At 34.6% G+C, this 22,112-nt stretch overlaps 1 protein-coding gene across 1 annotated transcript in view; it reads left to right on the top strand.

The window, feature by feature from the left end:
• Positions 1-22,112, top strand: part of UVRAG (UV radiation resistance associated) — a 289,384-nt gene that overhangs the window by 103,985 nt on the left and 163,287 nt on the right. The window contains exon 7 of the mRNA XM_090265619.1: positions 12,508-12,613. Within this exon, the coding sequence (XP_090121745.1) occupies positions 12,508-12,613 (106 nt within the window). The remainder of the gene's footprint in view (positions 1-12,507; positions 12,614-22,112) is intronic.

A 22,112-nucleotide genomic window follows, 5' to 3' on the forward strand; every position in this document is an offset into this window, starting at 1 on the left:
ACAAGTGTTTATAAGATCTTTTATTTCTATTAGTCAAAAACTGGAAAAAATCCAGATGTGCATCAACAGTTGATTCCTCTGTAAGGGACCATAGAATGAATTGAGGAATATTCCCACTTCAGTTTTATGGGAGAGATTGTGTTGCATTGGTATTCTTTGTTCTTTACATTTTTGGTAGAACTCACAGTGAAGCCATCTGGGCCAGAAAATTTCTTTGTAGGAAGATTTTCACTAAAATTAAATCCCTTAGATATAGGCCTATTTAGGTTATCTAGTTTTTACTCAGTAAGACTTGGTAGTTTGTCTCTTTCAAGGAATTTGTCCATTTTGTCTTCGTGGTAAAATTTCATGTCTGTAGAAACTGTGAAGTTGTTACTTCTATTTCTTCTATGGGTAATTTGGGTCTTTTTTTCCTGGTTTATCTAGCTCGAGGTTTACCAGTATTATTGATTTCAATGAAATAGCTTTTGGTATCATTGATTATTGCTTTTGTTTTCTGTTTCATTGATCTCGCCTCCGATATTTATTATTTCCTTTCTTCTGCCAATTTTCAGTTTAATTTGCACTTCTTAGTCTAACTTCGTTATGGTGAAAGCCGAGATCATTGTTTGAGGCTTTTCTACTTTTCTAATATAAGGTTTTAGTACTATAATTTCTCTCTATGTTAGCTGCATTTCATCCATTTTCATGTGTTTTCATTTTCATTCATTTAAAAATACTTCCTAATTTTCCTTTTGATATATATTTTTTTACTCATGGATTATTTAGAACTTTGTTATTTGGTTCTCACATATTTATGTATTTTGTTACAACTTTATTTGGTTTTCACATATTTATATATTTTCTAGATTTAAAAAATCGATTACTAATGATTGTGATGAGAGAAGTTAACATGCAGCTTGACTTCTTTTACATTGATTGAGACCTGTGTTACGGTTCAGAACATGTTTTCTGAGGTTACACATTTCATGTGCACTTGAAAGAACATATATTCTGCTATTGAGTGGAGTGTTCTTTAAATGTTAATCAGGTCAAATTTGTTGTTCAAGTATTCTTTATCCTTCCTTATTTTTTGTCTTTTTTTGTTTGTTTGCTTATTACTTACTCAGAGAGGCCTGATAAAATCTCTCCTACAGTTGTGGATTTGCCTGTTTCACCTTACAGCTCTATCACATTTTGTTTCATGTATTTTCAAGCTATTAGTAGGTTCATAAACTTTTAGAATTATGTCCTCTTTTCTTAAATTTTTACTTTATTTTGATTTTAGAGATGGGAAGGGAGGGAGAAAGAAAGGTTGAGAGAAACGTCGGTGTGAGAGAGAAACACCAATTAGTTGTCTTTCATATGTGCCCCAGCCTTGGCACTGAACTTGCAACCCAGGCATATGCCCCAACTGGCAATCAAACCGGTGACTTTTCACTTTGCAGGATGACACCCAACCAACTGAACCAACTGGCCAGGGCTAGAATTAAGTCCTCTTAACAAATTGACTTTTTTATAGTTATTAAATGGCCTTCTTTTTAAAAAAATATTAAATTTATTGGGGTGACATTGGTTAATAAAATTATATAGGTTTCAAGTGTATAATTCTATAATACATCATCTGAATATTGCATTGTGTGTTCACCAGCCAAAGTCAGGCCTCCTTCCATCACCACAAATTTGATGCCCTTTCCCCTTTTCTACCTTCCTTATCCTTCTCTTTGTCTGGTAACTGCCATACTGTTGTCTCTTTATATGAGTTTTTGTTTGTTTTTCTGTCTTCTTTGTTAATTTGTTGCTTTCAGTTTTATATCCCACATATGAGTGAAGCCATATGGTTCTAGATTTTTTTCTATTTCACTTATATCATGATATTCTCAAGATCCATCCATGCTGTCACAAATGGCAATATTTCTTTTTTTTTATGGCTGAGTAGTATTCCATTGTATATATGTACCACATCTTTATGTAGTCATCTAAAGAAGGACACTTCGGTTGTTCCCATGTCTTGATCACAGTATGCACATAACAGTACATATATCTTTACAAATTAATGTTTTCAAATTTTTTAGATAGATATCGAGAAGAGGGATTGCTGGCTCATGTGCTAACTCTATTGTTAAATTTTTGAGGACCTGCTAGATTGTTTTCCATAGTGGCTGCATTAGTTTACATTACCACCAGCAGTGTATGAGGGTTTTTTTTTTCTCCACAACTTCTCCAACACTTGTTATTACTCGTCTTTTTGATATAGCCATTTTAACAGGTGCAAGGTTGTATCTCATTGTGGTTTGATTTACATTTCCCTAATAGCTAGTAAAGTTGAGCATCTTTTCATATATCTACGGGCCATTGTATGTCTTCTTGAGATAAGTGTTCTTTCAGGTCCTCTGACTATTTTTTAATTGGATTGTTTTTGTTGTTGTTGAGTTGTATGAATTCTTAATATATTTTGGATATCAACCTTTTAAGGAAGTTGTTTGCAAATATCTTCTCCCATTTGGTCGAGTGCCTTTTTATATTGTTGATGGTTTCTTTTGCTGTGCAGAAGCTTTTTAGTTTGATGTAGTTCCATTCATTTATTTTTGCTTTTACTTCCCTTGCCTTTGAGGTCAGATTTATAAAATCTTCTCTAAGATTTTTGAGAGAACATAGGAACTGAATTATGTGTCTTCTATGTATTTTATTGTTTTATGTATTATATTTAGGTCTTTGATCCATTTTGAGTTAATTTTTGTGTATAGTGACAGATAGCAGTTTAGTTTTGCATGTGGCTTTCCAGTTTTTCCAACACCATTTCTTGAGGAGTTATTCTTTTCTCAAGTGTATATTTTTGGCTCCTTTGTCAAAAATTATATGCCCATATAAATGTAGGTTTATTTCTGGACTGTCAATTCTGTTCTATGGTCTATGTGTCTGTTTTTCAGCCAATACCATGCTGTTTTGATTATTGTCACTTTGTAGTATAATTGAAGGGAATGTGATACCTTCAACTTTGTTCTTTTTTTCTCAGGATTGCTTTGGCTATTCAGGGTTTTTTGTGATTCTGTACAGATGTGATGTTTTGTTCTATTTCTTACGAAAACAATGCCATTGGGATTTTGGTGGGGATTGTGTTAAATCTGTGTATTGCTTTGGGTAATATGGCCATTTTAACTATGGTGATTCTTCCAATATGTGAACACAGAATATCTTTATATTTCTTTGTGTCTTCTTCAGTCTCTTTTAATAATGTCTTATACTTTTTAGTGTATAAGTCCTTCCCATCCTTTGTTAAATTTCTTTCCTAGGTTATTTTATTTTTATTGCAGTAGCAAGAGGAATTATTTTTTTATTTCTTTTTCTGAAATTTTATTATTAATATACATGAATGTAATGAATTTTTATATATTGATTATGTATCCTGCAGTTTTACTGTATTTGTATGGTTGTTTATTGTATGGCTATTTATTCAGGTTTTCAATCTCTTGTTAAGACAACATGGCAATTTATAGATTTTTTAGAACATCATTTTCTTTTCCTGGGTTTTTTAGCTTATTGGCATAAAGTTGTATATCGTGTTTCTTTTAATTTTTAACATCTTGCTCGTATCATAGTTTGTCCCCTTTCTTATTTCTAATTCTGAAATACTTTTGTGTGTAATGTACTTCTTCAAGTATGTTTATTGTACAATGAATGTATTTTAAATTAAACTTGCATTTTAGCACATGGATAGTATTATGAAAAAGTCTGGAGAGGATTTGGCCTGCTCTTATGCCAAATGTGGTTATTCTTGCCTGAAATGAGTTATATGAGATGTAAATTGGAAATCTGAAGAGTTGATTATTGTGTAACTGTTACTTCATCAGTGTTATTTGTTAGTTTTGGGGGAGGCATATGTTGGTTAGACCTGATACCCTTTTTATCACATGCTTTTATACCATCTACCATCTCCTCAATATAACTTTCCCATGCACAATGCACAATGTTACCATTACTTTTCCACAATAGTATGTTAATTTTATAAGTAGTGTTCTGTTTTATTTGATTCTATTATCATGAGACTGTGTGTTCTCAACTATGTTCATTGTCTAGACAGAGGAATGTAGAAGCAGGCTTTAGGGTAGACTTCTGGTGTTTTGGGAAACGATCATATTTAATAAACCCATCAACAAGTATTTGAGTGATTCCCATGTGTCCAAGATTGCTGTAGGTGCTATGGAGTTGAAAAAGATTTCTCACGCATTAAAAAAAAAAGGCAGCAATTTGACTCTGATCAACCTTCCCAGACTGCCTCTCATGACATTGCTCTCATGTACCCTTTGCTTTGGCACACTATCTACTTCTTGTTCTGAACACGCAATGCACTGTTTCTTCAATGACTTTGAAAAGCTATTCCCAGTGCCCTAAATGGTTATTCTCTTACGTACAGTTGTCAGACTCTTACCTACCCTTTCTTCAAATTGAAACTTAAATCCTTTTCCCTTTAGTGAGCCATTCCCAAGAACAATTTATCTCAGTCTAAAGTCTCCATTTTGAAAGGGTAATTAGATTTGTAGATCCAGATAATAACTCTATTAAGGTGTTTGACAGCTATGCAATGAAAGCTTTTGGAGCAAAATAAGCTAGATAGTAGTAAAGAGATGAAAATTTGTAATTACTTAATGACTTATTATCAACCTACCCAGTTATTTAGTGTTATTTGTTTACATAGTTTTATCTTTCCCTAATCAGAAAATAAACTGTGATTATACAGAGTAGGGCAAAAGTAGGTTTAAAGCTGTGAGAACGCAGGACACAGTTTATTCTTGTATTATTGTATATCAATTACTGGATTACTTTCCATATGAACAACTGTAAACCTACTTTTTCCCCACCCTGTATTTGAATAGGTCTGTTTCTATAATCTGAATTCTATTTTCATCGATCTATTTGTTTAGCTTTATGCAACTACTACTGCGTTACAAACTATAGCATTATGATAAGTCATACAATCTGGTATTGTAAACCCTTCAGTTTTGTTCTTCAACATTTATGTGGGTACTCTAGGACTTCTATATTTTCATATCAATTTTAGAATTAGCCTGTCAATTAGAAAGAAAAGACTGCTAGGGTTTTGATTGGGATTGCAATGACTATATAGGTAAATTTAAAGGAGACCTTGGCTTCTTTTTATTTCTTTTTAAAACTTTAAAAATATTCTTTCAATTGTAGTTGACATAGGTGTACAGTGTAGTAACATTTATATAACTTATGAAGTGATCACTGTGATAGAGATTTGTCTTCATAACAATAGTGAGCCTCTCAATCTGTGAAATGGTGTATCTCCATTTGTTTAGGTGTTTTTAATTTATTCCAACAATGTTTTATAGTTTATGTTTTAGTGTATAGGTATTTCACTAGAATTATTTCTAGTTATTTGTTGGTACTATGTAAAAATACTAGTCAACTTTTATATTTTAATTTGGAATCTTTCAATCTTGCTAAATTTATTTATTAGTTTGATTGTAGATTTAAAATTTTTTCTGTATTCATGGTCAGCATGTGTGATTAGACATTTTTGCTTCTACTGTTTTGATATTTGTTAGTTCTTTTTATTCCCTTGTTACAAGGGTTTGGACCTTGAATACAGTGTTAAATAAAGTGGTGAAAGTAGACTTCTTTACTTATTTTTGATCTTGAGTATAACATTAGCTGTAGATTTCTTTGTATAAACCCTTTATCAGATTGAGGAAGCTTTCCTTGGTTTATTGAGGGTTTTTTGTTTTTAATTATTTTATCTAACATTTTTGGGGGGACATCTTTTGAAATCATGAGATTTTCTCCCTCATTCTCATGAGTTTCTATTTATTTGTTATATTTGTTTGTAATTTTCTTTTCTTGTCACGTCGTTGTCATACTTTTGGTATCAGGGTTATGCTGGCCTCACAAAACAATTGAAAAGTGTTCCCTCTTCTTTGAAAGAATTTTATTAAGACTAATGTTTCACCAGTAAAGCCATTGGAACCCAGAGTTTTCTTTGTGAGAAGGTTTTTAACTACAAATTTAGTTTCTTTAACTGATAACAGCTATTTAGTTGTTTGTTTTAGAAACTTGTGGCTTTTAGCAATTTGACTATTTCATCTAAGTTGTTGAATTTATTGTCACATTATTCATAGTTTCTCCTTAATTCCCTTTAAATGTCTATAGGATCTGTAGTGATGTCTCCTCTTTGCATTTTTGAGGTTGGTAGTTTATTTTTAGGCATAAGTCTACAAAATTTTTATTTATTTATTGATATTAGAGAAGAGAGAGATAAATGGGGGAAAAGGGGAAGAGAGAGAGTGAGAGAGACAAAGAGAGAGAGAGATTTGTTGTTCTACCTATTTACACATTCATTCGTTGATTCTTGTATGTGCCCTGACCTGCAACCTTGGTGCAATAGGAGGACACTCTAACCATCTGAATTACCTGATCAGGGCTAGGCATCAGTCTTTATATCTTGTTCTTTCTCACTTTTTACATCTACACCATCCCTCCTGTTACTGGTTTAATTTAGGACAATGCTTAATGTTTGCTAAGACTTGCAATAATCTCACACTAGCCTTTCTGTTTACAGTTCTGTTTCCCAGTGTCCCATTCACCTGTTACAGGAAGAAAGATATTTTTTAAGCGCAAATGCAATTAAATCTTTCCCAGCTTCAAACTTTTTAATGGTTATTCAATACTTTCAGAATAAAAATCTAGGCTTTTTCATAAGGAATACAAAGCCATTAATGATAAGGTCTCTATTTTTCCCAATAGGCTCCTATATATCACTGCCTTTGTAGGTGCTCTAATTTGTTATTCTTCTTCTTTTTTTTTTTTTACAAAAATTAATTTTTTTTGTTTTTTCAATTACAGTTGTCCCATTTTCCCTCCATTGCTCCCCCCCAGCCCACCCCTTCTCCCTCAGTCATTCTCCCACATTGTCCATGTCCATGAGTCATTTACACATGTTCTTTAACTAAACCCTTCCCTTACTTATCCTCTTTCTCCCCCTTCCCCTTTCCTTCCCCCCTCCCCCCAATAACTGTTATTCTGTTCCTTGTTCTACTTAGTTCATTTGTTTGTGTTGCTCCTTAGTCTCCTGTATTAGGTGAGACCATATGGTATTTTTCTTTCATTGCCTGGCTTATTTCACTAAGCATAATTCTCTCTAGTTCCATCCATGTTGTTGCAAATGGTATGAGTTCCTTCTTTCTTTCTGCTAGATAGTACTCCATTGTGTAAATGTACCACAGTTTTTTGATCCACTCATCTACAGATGGGCACTTAGGTTGTTTCCAGCACTTGGCTATTGTAAACAGTGCTGCTATGAACATAGGGGTGCATAAGTTCTTTTGAATTAGGGTTTTAGGATTTTGGGGGTATAATCCTAACAGTGGAATCGCCGGTTCAAACGCAGTTCTATTTTTAGTTTTTTGAGATAATTCCATACTGTTTTCCATAGTGACTGCACCAGTCTGCATTCCCACCAACAGTGCACTAGGGTTCCCGTTTCTCCACATCCTCGCCAGCAATTGTTGTTTGTTGATTTGTTGATGATGGCCATTCTGACTGGTGTGAGGTGGTATCTCATTGTGATTTTAATTTGCATCTCTCTGATGGCTAGTGATGTTGAGCATTCTTTCATGTGTCTATGGACCTTCTGTATGTCCTCCTTGGTGAAGTGTTTGTTCAGGTCTTTTGCCCATTTTTTAATTGGTAATTTGTTATTTTTCATCTTAAAATTGAATGCAGCATTTCAGATGTGATAAGTTCAACACTAAGTAGACAAAAATTGTCTTGTAATTTCTCCTTTACTGAGATTATTGTTAATAATCATTGGTATTATCTCAATGTTTATTAATATTTATTTGATATAATACCTTTTATTCAATGTATCTTTACATTGACAGCAATATCTAACCGCAAAGCATTATTTTTTTAGCCCAGTTTCAATTTTAGTGTTACCTCAAATCATAGGAAGTAATAGGGATGCATCTATTTGCTATAATTAGAATACCTATCAATAGCTACTTGATCCCTCCTCCCTACACCAGTGATGATGAGTTTTATTTCAGCTTGAGAGTGTTAGTGTTGATATTGACCAGTCACCCAGATGACTAAATGATATATATTTCTTGCTTTGCAGTATCATTTCATAGTTTGAAAAATTAAGAAACATTCCTCTGAAACTGGCTAGCTGGTTTGGAGGTAAAGCAGTTGTTTCTTTTCTTGTCAGTTTTTCACCTCCTCAGGCTCAAGGGAATCAGGATGTCCCATGTTATGCCTAAAAGCTTAAACACTTCAAACTTTTATTCTCCTGTTGGGCTTGAAAGGGCAATGTTATTAGCTCTGTCTTGATGTAGCAGGGGCTCTGAAAGTCTATTTGGATAACACTGAAGATTGGAGGAAATGTGACTCTGTCTGTGTGTTTTAAGCCCCTAAGGTAAGATCAGAAAGCGTCTGGGGCAGTGAGAGCCAAATAGTTGAAGTCATACATTAATTATGGTCATGAATCATTTTTATTTTTAAAGTCTTTACCATTTGACAAGGTTGTTTGCATAGTACCAGTGAGTTTTAGGCAGCATTTTCTCTCTTTTAAAGTAACACGCTATTTTGTTGATTTCTGTTTCAGGCTGATAATGTCTATCATTGTTAGAATTATGATAATGTTTTTAGTAAAAATAGTTTGTTACTCTACCTGAATGAATGATCTTTAATTTGTGTGCCCTTTTTTTGAATATATTATTTTGAAATTATGAATATAGAAAACTGCCATGTTAATTTTTCAATCTCCCACTATTCACTAAAAAATAATTAAATCCTAGGACTGTGCTTTTATCGTAAGGCATTAGTCAACATTCAGTCAGCAAAACCTTTTTGAGCACCACATTTGTGCCCTGTTTTGTCCTATGCACTGGGAATGTATATGAAAATATAATTTTTTTTTCCTCAGAGAGGACATAGACAAGGAAATAAATAGTTGCTATTAAGTGTGGTTCTATAGTCTTTGTTAGTGGCAATGTATACATGATGCCACAGAATTCCAGAAGAAGGAGTGCCTCTGCCTGTCTGGAATAGTCTGTGAAGGCCTTTGAAAAAGAGGTTATGCTTGAGCTGCCTCTTAATGGATTTAGGAGTGTACTTATCTGTTAAAAGACAGAGAAAACGTGGAGGGAGATAGAACAGCTCACTCAAAGGGTGCAGAAGCAAGAAATGGCATGATGTGTTTGGAGAACTGTCAGTACTTCAGTATTGCTGGAGTAGTGTGCAAGGCAAGGGATATCAAGAAAAGAGGCTGCAGTATGCTGGGAGCATATCACAAAGGGCTTTTCCCTGCTTTTAAATTTCTTTAGAGTTACCTTTCTAAGAGTATTACTTTCAAAAGTGTACATAACATACCCAGAGCAAGAGGTAATAGGATGATTCTATTGGATTCCTTAGGAGCCCTGAGGAAATTGTTGAATAACTCATCTCATGAGCAAATTAGCGATAATAAGAGTTGCTCCCTTTGAAATGACCTAAGAAATCCTTAATAACTGTCAGGCAACTTCCAAAGGTGCAGAATATGTCATGCATATTTTTAATGTGTAGTGTAGTAGTAGTTGCAGTAGTAGTAATAGTAGTAATAATAATAATGTTGGCAGAGGTATTGATGCCATCAAATCCTTAATAAAGTTAACCTCCTCACATATAGGATAAGTTTCCAGTTAGGGTTGTTGACAAATTTTAAAAAATTGAGCTAAAATTTACATACAGTGAAATGAGTAGATCTTAAGTTGAAATTCCATGTATACCCATGTACCCCCTCACCCCAGTCAAGATACAGAACGTTTCCCTCACCTCAGATAGTTCCTTTCTTTACTAGTCAGTTCCACCCCACATAGGCAACTAGCAACTCCTGATTTCTGTCACCATAGATTGCTTTTACCTGTTCTTGAACTGTATATAAAGGGAATAGTACAATGTGTACCTTTTGTTTCTGGCACTTTTCACGTAATGTAATGTTTTTGAGACTCATTTGCATTGTTATATCAGTGGTATGTTCTTTTATTGCTGAGTGGAATTTTATTATATGAGTGTATCACAACTTTTTTTATTAATTCTGTTTGATGGACATTTGGGTTGTTTTCTATGTACATTATACAAACCTTCCCTTGGACATATGTTGTTATATTTCTTGAGTGAATACTTAAGAGTAGAAATACTGAGTCATAGGTTAGATGTATGTTTAACTTTAAATTTTATTTATTTACTTTTGATTTTAGAAAGAGAGAAAAACAGCAATTTGTTTTTTCACGCATTCATGCATTCATTGGTTGATTCTTATATGTGCCTTGACCAGGGATTGAACCCCCAACGTTGGTATGTCTGGATGATGCTCTAACCAACTGAGCCACCAGGCCAGGCACTATATGTTTAACTTCATAAGGAACAGTTTTCAAAATGATAGTACCGTGTACACGTTACAGTTCCGCCATATCCTTGCTCCCATTAAGTGTTGTCATTTTAAATGTAGCTATTCTAACAGGTGTGAAATGGTATCTCATTGTGATTTTAATTTGCATTTCCATGATGACTAAGATGTTGAGTACCTTTTCCTATGCTTATAGGCCATTCTTATATCTTCTTTTGTGAAATCTCTCTCTCTTTTGCCCATTTTTAATTAGCTGGTCTTTTTGTTACTGGTTTTAAAAGTTCTTTAAATACTCCAACCACAGTTCTTTGTCAGTTAATGTTTTCCAGATATTTTCTCCCAGTCTGTGGGCTGCTTTTACATTTTCTTAAGGGCATCTTCAGATGAACAGATATATATATTTTTATTTTGGTGAAGTCCAATTTAACCATTTAAAATTTTATGGTTAGTGCTTTTTGTGCCTTCTCTAAGAAATCTTTGCCTAACCCCAGGTTTTAAGAGATTTTCCTATGTATTCTTCTAGAAGTTTTATGATTTTTAGCTTTTATGATTACTATGGTCTTGAATTAATTTTTTGTGTGTGCTGTGAGGTAGGGAATAAGATTCATTTTTTCCTATGTTTAGCTAGTGTCCTGGCATCATTTATTTAAAAAAACTTTACATTCTCTGTTAATTTGCCTGGGTTCCTTTGTCTAAAATCAATTGGTCATCTGTGTGTAGGTGTCTATATGTATACTCTTTATTCTGTTTTATTGATCTATTTTTTTTAATCTTTATGCCAGTACCATATTGTTTTGATTGTGTAGCTTTATAAAAAAGAAAGCCTTTAGCCTTGGCCAGTGTGACTTGGTTAGCTGGATCGTCCAATTCCTGGTTCTCAGGGCACATATCTAAGTTGTGTGTTCAATCCCCGGTTGGGGCATGTATGGGAGGCAACCAATTGATTCTTTTTTTCTCTCATATTGATGTTTCTCTCTCTCTCTCTCTCTCTCTCTCCCTCCCCCACCCCTTCCCTTCCACTCTCTAAAACCAATAAACATATATTTTTAAAACAAGCCTTGAAATCTGGCAGATTTCAAGATTGGTTTATCTCTTCTAAATTTTTTGTTTTTCTGTATAAAATATTGTATCAATATCTTCTTTATTTCCACCTAAAAGGATTGTGATTGTGATTGCAAAACTGCTGACCCATATATAGAAAAATACTGAAGTTTTGTATATTCTTTTTTTTAAATTATTTATTTGTTTATTTATTTATTTTTAGAGAGAGGGGAAAGGAGAAAGAGAGGTAGAGAAACATCACTGTGTGGTTACCTCTCACTTGCACCCCAAACTGGGGACCTGAAGTGCAACCTAGTCATGTGCCCTGACTGGGAATCGAACCAGCAGCACTTGGCTCACAGGCTGATGCTCGATCCACTGAGCCACAGCAGCCAGGGTGAAGTTTTGTATATTCACCTGTATCCTCTGACTTTTTAATTCTAGCAGTAGTTTTGTAGATTCCTAATGATTTTCTACATGAAAATCATGTCATCTACAAATAAAGACAATATGACCATTTTTAATATGTAAATATATGAGAAATACATACACACATGCTATATTGGCAGACCAAGAAAAAACACAAATACATAATCAAACCAAAAATGAAAATAGCTCAAGGTTTTTTAATGTTGCTTGTTTCAGTCTGGCTGGTACTTTAAATCAGTCTTCTTAACTGAGATTATTAAAATTTTTATGAATACTTATAAATAATATTCAGCTTTGATAGTATTGATGGTGACTTTAGCAATCCACTTCTCTTTGGCCCCAGTTTCTACATATGTGAAATGATAGGATTTGACTAGATGATTTTCTTATGTCTCTTCCAGACTCCTGTGAGTTCTTCATTGTAGCTCTCAATGTGTCAGAGGCAGTCCAGCAGGTGTAGAAAGGGCCCTTTTAGAACATATTGTGTTTCATTGTAAATACGCTAGAAAATTGTGAAACAATCAGTTTGGGTTCATTATTGATTTTGTTTATCCTGGAAGATTTGTCCTCATTTCTTTCCATTTATAGCTGTGGTTCAGGGTTGAAAGTTTATAGTTACTTCACTTAAATTTTTCTACAACTTTTATTTCTAGGCTTCATAGAGCCCAGTGTGCAATTAAACAGACTCAGGTAACTGTTCAGAAAATTGGAAAGGAGATTGAAGAAAAACTAAGACTCACATCTACAAGCAATGAGCTGGTAGGTTTTTATATATTTACCTGTTTACATTCCTTGATTTGTAAATATAATCATCATATTCTTCTTATATTAATTTCTTTTTTCCTCAAAAAAACTTTAGGTAGTTTTTCTGTCTTTCTTAATGTTTCATTGAGACTTCTGTTGGCATTTAAATGCTGGAAATAAACCTTTACATCTGCTAATAATGTAACATACAAAGTTCCTGCCTTTTTTTGCCAGGTGACACTTTAGATTTTATAGAATTACTTAGAAGCTAATTAAAAGCTATTTTATTAATACCTTATAAATGTGAACTCTACACATGAACTGTATAATAAATGGAAAGTAGCTGCCAGAAGAAAAACAAAAACAAACAAACAAAAAATACTTCAGGGAGTTACCTACTATTAAAAGATGAATTTAAAATTATTTGGATTGAACTTAATAAGATGGTTTATAGACAGTGTTCTCTTTTGGGAAAGATGCTTTTAAGAAGTCATTTCCAAAGAAATAGAAGTTCTGTTCCAAACAGGCAGATTTAAGATATTAGAATAATTTTTGGTTGTTCTTTCTAGTGGAAAAAAAAAATTTCTTTTGGAATGAACATTCTGTCTTTGTAAGTAGGATAGTGGTTACGACTAATAAATTGAGCTTTTCTCAAAATGAAGCCTCATGGCTGTGAGTAGCTTCTGATGAGATTAGTGCTCTGAATTATAATACTTAAAATACAATTTAAATCCTAAATGAAGTCCTAACTAAACAATTTTTAAGGTTACTTGTTTGCACAAACTCATTATTAGAGATAGGCAGTATCTACCAGTTGTCATTTTAGCACCGCCAACCAGACAGAGAGCCTTATACCCAAACAGAAATTTCTTGTTACCTTGAAGTTTTGCCCAAGATAATAATTTAATAGATGAGCTATAGAAATGCAGCAATGTAATTAACCTACACAGACTTCTCTCTCATGAAATTTGAAATTAATGGATGAAAACCTATTTAAACTATATATAATTGCTGATTTTTACCTATAAATGACAGTTTCATATAGTTCAGCCCAATACATAAAATGCTTTGTGCTGTACCTGGCACATAGCAGGCATACAAAATATTGTAGCTGCAATAGCTATAGTAATAATACTTATTATTTATGACTTTACTTGCCTATGGAAAATCTTTTATTTTGGAGAGGCTGTTAAACCACCTCTTATTGTAACCTAGGCCTAATAAAGAACCAGATTCCAGACCACAAATATATTGGAAGAGAAAGAAAAACAGATAATTTTAATCCTTTCTATATCGTGCAAAAACGCTACATTTTTAGAACCTTTCGGAAGAAATTGCTAGGTTTTATTTTTCTTATTTTCCTCTCCCAAGGCAAGACTGGGAAATTACTTATCTCATTAAATAACCACATATGCTTTGTCTCAGTATGGAAAAATGTATCTTTAACCCCATTTTTCTAGAATATAAGTGGTGATATACAGAGCAAGGTGACAGAATATATGAATTTAAAGAGGTCAGGTTCAGAGGTTTACTGTGTGTTTTTATGCTGCCTAATCAACCGAGAAGGAAATCTTTAGTTTTTTGAACTGAAAGTGAACCTAGAAATCATCTAGTCCCATTATAACCCCACTTAAAACCACACCCCTCTCAGTACATTCTGCCCTTCCCTGCTTTATTTGTTTCCATAGTATTTATTATCTTTAAACATGCTGTATACCTTATGTACATATTTTGTTTGTTTCTAAACTGTGAGGGGAGGGAGTTTTGTCTGTTTTTTTTCTTCCCCCACTGTTGTACTCCCCCCTGTCTAAAATGTGTTTGATACATAGTAGGTGCTCAATAAATATTTGTTGCGTTTCATCCTATTATTAAAGGGATAGTAAAAATGAGAAAAGGAAGAAAGGAAGCATTTTCCCCATAATCATTTGACAAGTAGAGGCAGAAATTTTGGTTTACATGTTTCCTTTCAGGGCATGATGCCATGTACTTGTTTATGATCTACTTAAAGATTTACCTGTAGCAAATGAGAAACTTTTAGTATTATATTTTTCTCATTTCCTTTCCAAATTGGCCCAAAGTCATACTCCATTCCAAGCATTTTCAATGTGTAAGGATTAATTTTAATTTTAGCATAAGTAAAAATACAGTAGAAGGCATATATGATGCTGAAAGAAATCAGATTTCCAAGAAATTGGTTTCATAGTTGATGACTTTCAAAGATTCTGCCTCTTCTCACATTACATCAGTACCCAACATTTTTGGCATTTAATTATATTTCTTATGAAATTTCTGCTACTGTCATTTTGAATTTTTGCTTATATGTTTTGTTATATGTTCCTGTATCTGTTGAGATATTGTATTAATATTATTTTTTAAGCTCTAGTCTTTGAATGTTAATCCAACTTCACATTCTTGAGGAAAGTTCCTCTTGATGAATTATCCTTTATATGTTCATTACTAGATTTGATTTGCTAAAAAATTTTAAAGGATTTTTACATCTAGTATATTCATGATGAATATAGGTCTGTAGTTATATTTTCTTGTAATCTCTCTGCTTTTTTTGTCAGGACAATGTTGGCCACATCTAGTAGTTGGGAAGGATTTCCTCTTATATTTTCTGGAAGAATATGTATAGAATTGGAATTATTAAATGTTTGGTAGAATTTACCAATGAAGCCATCTGGTTCTGGAGTTTTCTTCATGGATTTAGAAATAGTAATTCAATTCTTTAATATTTGTACGGTTATTGAAGTTATCTACTTCTTGAGTGAGCTTTGGTAGTTTATGTCTTTCAAGGATTTGTCCATTTCATGTAAGAGGTCAGCCTTTTTAATTTTTAAAAAAAATTTTTTAAAGTATATTTTATTGATTATGTTGTTACAGTAGTTCCAATTTTTTCCCCCTTTGCTCCCTTCTGCCCAGTACCCACCTTTCCTCCAGCAATCCCACCCCCTTAGTTCATGTCCATGGGTCATGCATATAAGTTCTTTGGCTTCACCCTTTCCTATGTTATTCTTAACATCCCCCTGTCTATTTTGTACCAACCTATTATGCTTCTTAGTCCCTGCACCATTTCCGCATTTCTCCTCCTCCCCCCTCCCCGCTGATAACCCTCCAAATGATCCCCATACCTATGATTCTGTTCCTATTCTGGTTTGCTTAGTTAGATTTTGTTTTTATTTTTTAGATTCAGTTGTTGATAGTTGTGAATTTGTTGTCATTTTAATGTTCATAGTTTTGATCTTCTTTTTCTTAAGTAAGTCCCTTTGACATTTCATATAATAAAGGCTTGGTGATGATGAACTCCTTTAGCTTTGCCTTGTCTGGGAAGCACTTCATCTGCCCTTCTATTCCAAATGATAGCCTTGCTGGATAGAGTAATAATCTTGGTTGTCGGTTACTTTTCATTACATTGAATACTGCTTGCCAGTCCCTTCCTGCCTGCAAAGTGTCTTTTCAGAAATCAGCTGATAGTCCTATAGGCCACTCTTTGCCTCTCTTTCAGTGCCCCCAGGACTTTCTTTTTATCTTTCACCTTTGTCATCTCAATCATGATGCGTCCTGGTGTGGTCCCCTCTGGGTCCAGCTTGCCCGGGACCCTCCGTATTTCCCGGACCTGTATGTCCATCTCTTTCACAAAATTTGGGAAGTTTTCCTCATCTTTTTCAATTCTTGCTTCCTCATTCTGCACTGGTTGACTGTTTTTTTCTTCCTTATGTTCCAAATCATTGATTTGAACCCCGGTTTCCTTCCCTTCACCATTGGTTTTGTGTGGATTTTCCTTTGTTTCACTTAGCATAGCCTTCACTTCTTCTCTTATGCATTTGCCATACTCAAGCATATCTGTCAAGCCTGTGAGCATCTTTATCACCGGTGTTCTGAATTCTGCATCTGTTAGGCTGTCTATCTCCTCATCTATTAGGGTGGCTATCTCCTCGTCGCTTAGTTCTCTCACTGGAACCTTGATCCGTTCACCCTTTTGCGCCATACTTCTCTGTCTCCTCATTCTGACAGGCTCCTGTGTTTGTTTGCCTCTGTGTCCCAGGTAGAGCTGTCACTCCTGTTACATTGTAAGGGGCAGAGCCTTAGGGATTCGTCAGTATAGGGCGACCTGTTTCTCCACGTTGTGGCGCTGTATGTGGGGGAGGGGTCCGAGAGAGAACAATGCCACCTGCCCAGCACTTACCCCTTTTCCAGGCACCTCTCCCACTTCTGCACCAGACTGGTGCCCCTCTAGCTGCTGCCCTGGCCGTTGTTCCCAGAGTGGGTGGGTCTGCGGATGTTCTAGGACCATGGGGGCCCTTTAAACAAGCAGACTCTGCTGAGACCGGCAGTTTCTGCCTCCACCCCAACCCCCACTGGTCTGCACAGTCAGAGGCAGTGAGGCTTGATTTTCCCTGGTGCTGGGACTGTGGGCTGCAAGGTACGGTGAGGAGCTGGGAACGCTTTCCAGGTGTCCCTCCTGACTTTTTAAAAGGTGTGACTGCTTTCCCCTGGCCTGCCGCTGCCGCTGCTGCCACCACACTACATCCTCTCTGTCCCAGCTCTGCCCCTCCTACCTGTCTGGATGAGTATTTCTTCTTTATATCTTTGTTTGCTGGACTTCCACACAGTTCAATTTTCTGGAACTTCTGGTTGTTTCTAGTTTTGAGGTAGTTGTATTCCTTCTTAGTTGTGGAGGGAGACGCAGTGTTTCTGTCTACGCCTCCATCTTGGCCAGAAGTAGGCTTTTTAATTTTAAATGGGTGTGTAGTGTTTTCTTAGTTTTATTTATAATTACATTGCTATTATAAACATTTTTCATACCTTTATTGGAGAGAGAGAATGAGAATTTCTTTTTTCTAGACACAAACCTTTTCTTCTGATATGTGTGTTGTAATTATTTTTTTCCAGTGTGTGGTTTGCCTTTTTGTGTTTTTAATGATGTTTTCTAAAGAGCAAAGTTTTAAGTTTGATGAACTCCAGTGTATTTTTTTATGGTTAGTGCTCTTTGTGTTTTTTTATTTAAAAAAATCTTTGCCTGACTCCAAGACACGTAAATTTTTTCCTGTGTTTTGTTCTAGAAGTTTTATAGTTTTGGTCTTTCCATTTAGATCTCTGATCCGTCTCAGATTAGTCTTTTTGTATGAGTTAAGAATGGTAATTTTTTTCTGTATGAATATCCAGTTGATTTAGCATCATTTGGTGAATAGCCTTTTCTTTTCCCATTTAACTGTTTTGTAATGTTTGTCTAAAATCAGTTAATAATATATGTGTGTCTGTTTCTGGATTCTCTATTTTATACCATCAATTTATATGTCTATCTTTTACTAATATATTCTCTTATTATTATAGATTTGTCTTAAAATCAGATATGTCTTTTAACTTTGTTGTTCTTTTAAAAAATTCCTGTGTGTTTTCTAGTTTTTTTGTATTTTTAAGTGAATTTGAGAATCAATTTGTCAGTTTCTACCAAAAAAAAAATGTCTGCTGGAATTTTGATAAGGATTTGTAAATCAATTTATAGAGAATTGCATCTGAACTATCAAATTCTGCAATCCATGAACACAGCACAGGCCTTTTTATTTAGATTATTTTTTAAATATCTCAACGATACCTTGTATCCTTCATTGTAGAAATTTTGGAAATATTTTGTTAGAGTTATTTCTAAATATTTTATGGAGGGTTTTGGGGCATGATTGCAAATGGGATTATTTTTGAATTTTTCTTCTCATTTGTTTGCTGCTACTATGTAAGAGTAAATACAATAAACTCATCTTGTTATATTAACTTTTTTGTTCTGGTTGTTATTTTGTAGATTTCTTGGGATTTTCATTGTACCAGCAAACGTGGGCTGCTTTATGTGCTTTAATATTTCTGCCTTATTTCAATAGCTGAGACATATCATTACAATATTGAATAGAAGTGATGAAGGTGGAAATCTTTGCCTTGTTCCTGATTATAGGGGAAAATGATTCATCCTGTCTCTGATACATATAATGTTAGCAATGCCCTTTATTGGTTTTAGGAAATTCCTTCTTATTCCTAGTTCCTGAGAGTTTTTATCATGAATGGATGTTGAATTTTGTCAAATGTTTTTTATGTACCCATTGAAACGATCATGTGATTTTTCTCTATGATTCTGTTATTATGATGAACTACATTGATCTAATTAAAATGTTTAACTAGCATCGCATTTCTGGAATAAGCCTGAATTGATTATGATATATAATCTTTTTCTTTTTTTGTATCTTGCTGGATATGATCTAGTAGTAATTTAAGGGTTTTTATGCCTATATTTATTAGGGACATTGGAATGCATTGTTTTAAATTACTTTATCAAATCGGTATTAGGATTGTGGTAGTCTGGTAAAATTTTTTGGGCCATGTTCCTTTTTCCTAGTCCATCTTGAAGCAGAAGTCTCCTGGATTTTTAATATTTTTTAGTACTCGCTGAGATTTCCTATCTTTTTTTTTTTTTTTTAAGATTTTATTTATTTATTTTTAGAGAGAAGGGAAGGAAGAGAGAAAGAGAGGGAGGGGAACTTATATTGTTTGCCTCTTGCATGTGCCCCGACCAGGGACAGAACTCATCACTCAGGCATGTGCCCTGACCGGGAATCAAACCGGTGACCTTTCACTTTGCATGAAGACTCGTAACCAACTGAGTCACACCAGTCAGGGTGATTTTTCTATCTTTTTATGCATTACGAGACTATTTTACTTATTCTTGCTCAGCATATTTAAATAGTGGCATTAAAGATTTGTCTGATAATTCGAACATCTGAACCATCTCGAGGTTGGCCTTTTCGATGGTCTTTTCTCTAGAAGAGTATGTCACATTTTCCTGGCTCTTCATATATTGGGTAATAATGTATAGTATCTAAGGCATTGTGCATAATTTTTGTGAAATCTTTGGATTTTGTTCTTTCACTCTGAAGAATGTAGGTGTTTTTATTTCAGCAGGTAGTTAAATTGGTTAGGCTCAGATTTTAGTTTAGTCCTTTTATCCCGAAGCACAGCAAACATATGAGCTTGCCCCATGTGTGTGTTGCTGAGGATTTAGTCAGAGACTCCATGGTATTTAAACAGAATGGGGGCCTGGTTCCTTGTGTCCTGCGTTCTGGTGGCCTTGGTGCCTTACTGCTGCCCCTGGTGCTTCTGGCGGGACAGTGGTCTTTTTGCTGGAATTGCACTGCAGCCACCCTTGGGGCAAAGCCACAGAAGAGGGGAAACTGGCTCTGTGTGTTGATCGCCTGCCCGAGGTTCCGAGTCTCTCTTTGATCTCTCCGGAACCCTTAAGTAATAGCTGTTTGTGTTTTACCTAGAGTTTATAGGTATTATTTGTTGGAGGACCAGTTTGTTAGGTGCTCATACTCTTTATACCAGAAGCAGAACTCCTGTGCATTTTATTAATGATACATATTTTGCTCCCTAGCTGGACCTGGGTTCTAGTGCCACTGAATCTGTGGAATTGATGGATTGGATTAAGTATTTTCTAAGGAAATCTTCCCCTTTCTTAATGGTTGATTAGGTGCAGGTGCAATAGAAACAACTTATAAATGACATTTAAAAGCAAATTTGTTGACTTATAGGATAACTGCCTTTTTTTTCAGATTGTTAATTATTTTCAATTTTGGTGGGGAAACATATAGATGAGTATGCCCCAATTCTCAAACTTTTTGGTCTCAAAACCTCTTTATATTCTTAAAGATTCTAAAGACATCAAAGAACTTAGGTATCTCTATTGATAATATCTAGATTAATAAAAGACCAGTGAATTTTCACATTTACTTCTGTACTCATTCTGTTGTGATATCACAAACTTCATAGACTCTGTAAAACTGTACTATACAGTTATGAGAAATTGAGAGTGGAAAAAGAGAGATAATGGCCTAGTATTATTATGAAAATATTTTTGATGCCACAAACTATGAAACAGTCTCTGGAACTCTCATGGTTTTCTGGACCAAGCTTTGAGAGCCTTGGTCTAAAGCTTTTTAGCTCCAATGTGATCTATGAGAACAAAATTGTTTCCTTTACTGTATCATTAGTCTGTCATTCTGAAACGAATCTTTAATATTACTCACCACTGCCTTTGTAAAGACCCATACATAGAAATGTGTGTGCTTGCAAATAGATGAATATATCTGTGATTTTTAGATCAAAGAGTGTTGTATAAAAAACACTAAATTCCAATTAATAGTGATTCATTGGAGATATACATGTGACATTATACTTGGAGTAAACAAATGTGTAGAACACAGAAACCCATTAGAAGATACTTTGAGCACTTGCCTTAGATGCATTAGAAAGGATCAGAACCAAATCCCACTTGGGCAGGATTTGTTTACTCTCCTTAATGGAAATTAGGGCCAACAATTTTCATTTTGAATGACTTGATGTATTTCTGTAAATGGGCCAGTTTCTGCACATGGAGCACAACACAATCACATTATACACACGCCTTTCTGTATTAGATTAGTATTTAGATGAACTTGTATCCTTAGTTCTTTGATTTTAGAAAACAGATCCTAATTTGTACATACACCCTGGAATAGAGCAGATTGGCATGTCTTCGTGTTCTCTGAAGAAGTGCATTTAAAATTATCTTTTTTTTTTCTCTGCCCAGGTAGAATTCAGTAAACATATTTTGAGGAAAAGTTCAGGTTAAAGAAATTGAACCCTTATCTCTTTGTGGAAAAAGATTGCTTCCTAATAATTTACATATTTCTTTCCTCAGTGTTGTAAAAGTGCTTTAGGGCCTCCTGGTCACATTATTGGCAAGAGAGCAAATTGCTCCTTGGTTCTTTTTTCTTTAATCTCATTGACTTTGTTTTTACAGTGGGTTGGCAGGGTGAAATGGCTTTTGTCTGCACTAGACCCAGGCTCTTAGAAAGCAGATACCACTTCTCATTCATCCAGAAGCCCGTAGTAGGCTCTTCATCAAATGTTTGCTTTGTTCAGGAGAAATTAATTAGGAATGTTTCATATTTCATAAGAGTTTTCCAGTCAAATATAATGATGATTGGAAACAAGCTTTTCTGCTTGTTTTCTTGGCTTGAATGTCTTTAACAGATCATGCCATCTGTTTAGAATCAGTATTTCAGAGATGAGGAAGAAAGCATTTTGGGTGAGAAATGATAGCTATAAAGTACTTCCCGCACAACTGCCAAAAGTCATTTTCCATGCCCAGTCCTTCAACAAGGTCATATCTTGCCCAGTGTCTGTGTTTCCTCATTGAATGGGATGAGGACTCTTTTTCTTTTGAAGTTTTCTGTCAGCTTATGTGGGATAAGTAACCTATTCAGTTCATTTAATGAATGGATTTTTTTTTCTATTAGCTTTAATTGGTGCGTGTGTGTGTGTATACATATATATATATATATATGTATATATGTGTGTGTGTGTATATATATATATATATGTATCTGAGGACAGAGACAAGAGTTTACCAGGTTTGCTGTTTCATTAAGATGTATGTCATGGGGCAGTCACGGCGGCTCGCTGCGTGAGGTTGGCGCGGGCACAGCAC

The sequence above is a fragment of the Furipterus horrens genome, unplaced genomic scaffold, assembly GCF_987537825.1.
Source record: "Furipterus horrens unplaced genomic scaffold, mFurHor1.1.pri manual_scaffold_2, whole genome shotgun sequence".
Taxonomy (NCBI): domain Eukaryota; kingdom Metazoa; phylum Chordata; class Mammalia; order Chiroptera; family Furipteridae; genus Furipterus; species Furipterus horrens.